Consider the following 1,670-nt stretch of genomic DNA (forward strand, 5'->3'; position numbering starts at 1 on the left):
CCTCTCCTCCCCTTCCCCCTCCCCTTCCTACCCTCTCTTCCCTCCTCCCCCTCCCACCCTTCCTTCCCTCTCTTCCCTCCTCCCCCTCCCACCCTTCCCCTCCCCTTCCTACCCTCTCCTCCCTCCTCCTCCCTCCCCCCATCCCGCCATCACTGCCTTACCATCATCTGGAGGCACTATGAAGTCAAGATTCTTTTTGGCTTGGAGTGGCCACAGTTTCTTGATGGTGGCCCTCAGCTCCATGTCAGCCTGGTCCATCTCCTCCGCGGGCCTCATCTTGATACACAGATTCTCGCGGATGAGCGCAAAGAGCGTGGTGGTGAAGTGGACCTGCCGGGTGACGAAAGGGTTATAGAAATGTTTCCCTTCCTTTCAAAAATACGCTTTATTTTTAGAGGTGATGAGCTCTCGCAAGAAGGGTGTTTTTGAGAAGGTGTTTGTGATGATGATAATGATGAACTCTTGTAATAAGAATTTTTTTAAGGGTACGCTTGTGATGAGGATAAGTTTGTTGTGATTTGTTGTGATTGTGATGAAAGTGGGGTGGTCCTCTTATCCTCTTATGGGGGTGGGGGAGGGTACATGATTCTGTGCGTAAGTGACGTTAAGGATCTGTAATGGTTGTGATGAAACTGTGGTGAAGTTCTTGCAAGAAGGGCTGTAGACTGATATCCCTGCTAAATCAAGTATGACTCGAATGGCATTCTGTTGACTGTTGAATAAAGTACACCATTTGAATGACAACCTTTGCTGATTAAAGTATTTTCCTTGACTGGCATCCACTGTTTACTAAAGCATTTTCCTTGACTGGCATCCTCTGTTGACTATATATTTTCATAGAATGGCAATGGCATCCTCTGTTAAATAGATTATGTTACTTGACTGACATCCTCTGTTGACTCAAGTATACCTCTCAACTGAACCCTCCATTGATTAGAGTATGCCTATTATACTGACCAAAATATACCTCTCGAATGAACCCTTCACTGACTAAAATATACCTCAGAACTTAACCCTTCCCCTGGCGAAAGCACGATCCTTTACTTATACACTAAACCACACCCCCCTCCCAAACACACAGGCACACTCACCTTCCCCTCATCGTCCAGCGGCATGTTCATCCGTATGAGTTTCTTGTAAGCCAACCGATACGGACATTTGTTGCCGAAGCCTAACGGGGGGTCCATGTTTCTTAACATGTCGTACATCTCTGTGTAGTGTATTCTCCCTCTGCAAAAGTCGTTGAGGCTAATACCCGTCTTTCTGTCTGTATATCTATCTACTTATCATGTGACTAGAGTGAAAAAAAGACTTAGATATAAAGTACCTGTGGTTCTGTGAAACCTGAGAAGTCAGTTCACGTTAAATAAAATGTAAATAGTAGGGTTAAAGTAGCCAACATATATAACATATAAAAATGGCCCGATGTTAACGATGAAGAAGGTGGACTCATCTGAAATGAACATTGTTTATTACAGCGAGGATGATAATGAGAATAATTTTCCGAATCATGAAAACAATTGCCCAAATAAAGGCAGGCATTCTGAAACGAACATTACAGATGACAACAGGAAGGGTAATAATTATTTTAAAATATTTCCAAAAGGTTGAGGACAATTAACCCCCCAAAAAGTCAATCCTCCGAACACTCGAAATTCAAACAACGAACG

The 1,670-nt window shown here is 43.7% G+C and overlaps 1 protein-coding gene across 1 annotated transcript in view; it reads right to left on the minus strand.

Annotated features, from left to right (window-relative positions):
- LOC119592994 (voltage-dependent calcium channel type A subunit alpha-1-like) overlaps positions 1-1,670 on the minus strand; it is a gene marked incomplete in the record, with an annotated part of 154,497 nt that overhangs the window by 21,095 nt on the left and 131,732 nt on the right. The window contains 2 exon segments of the mRNA XM_037941881.1: positions 162-330; positions 1,092-1,230. Of these exon segments, the coding sequence (XP_037797809.1) occupies positions 162-330; positions 1,092-1,230 (308 nt within the window).

The sequence above is a fragment of the Penaeus monodon genome, chromosome 31 (assembly GCF_015228065.2).
Source record: "Penaeus monodon isolate SGIC_2016 chromosome 31, NSTDA_Pmon_1, whole genome shotgun sequence".
Taxonomy (NCBI): domain Eukaryota; kingdom Metazoa; phylum Arthropoda; class Malacostraca; order Decapoda; family Penaeidae; genus Penaeus; species Penaeus monodon.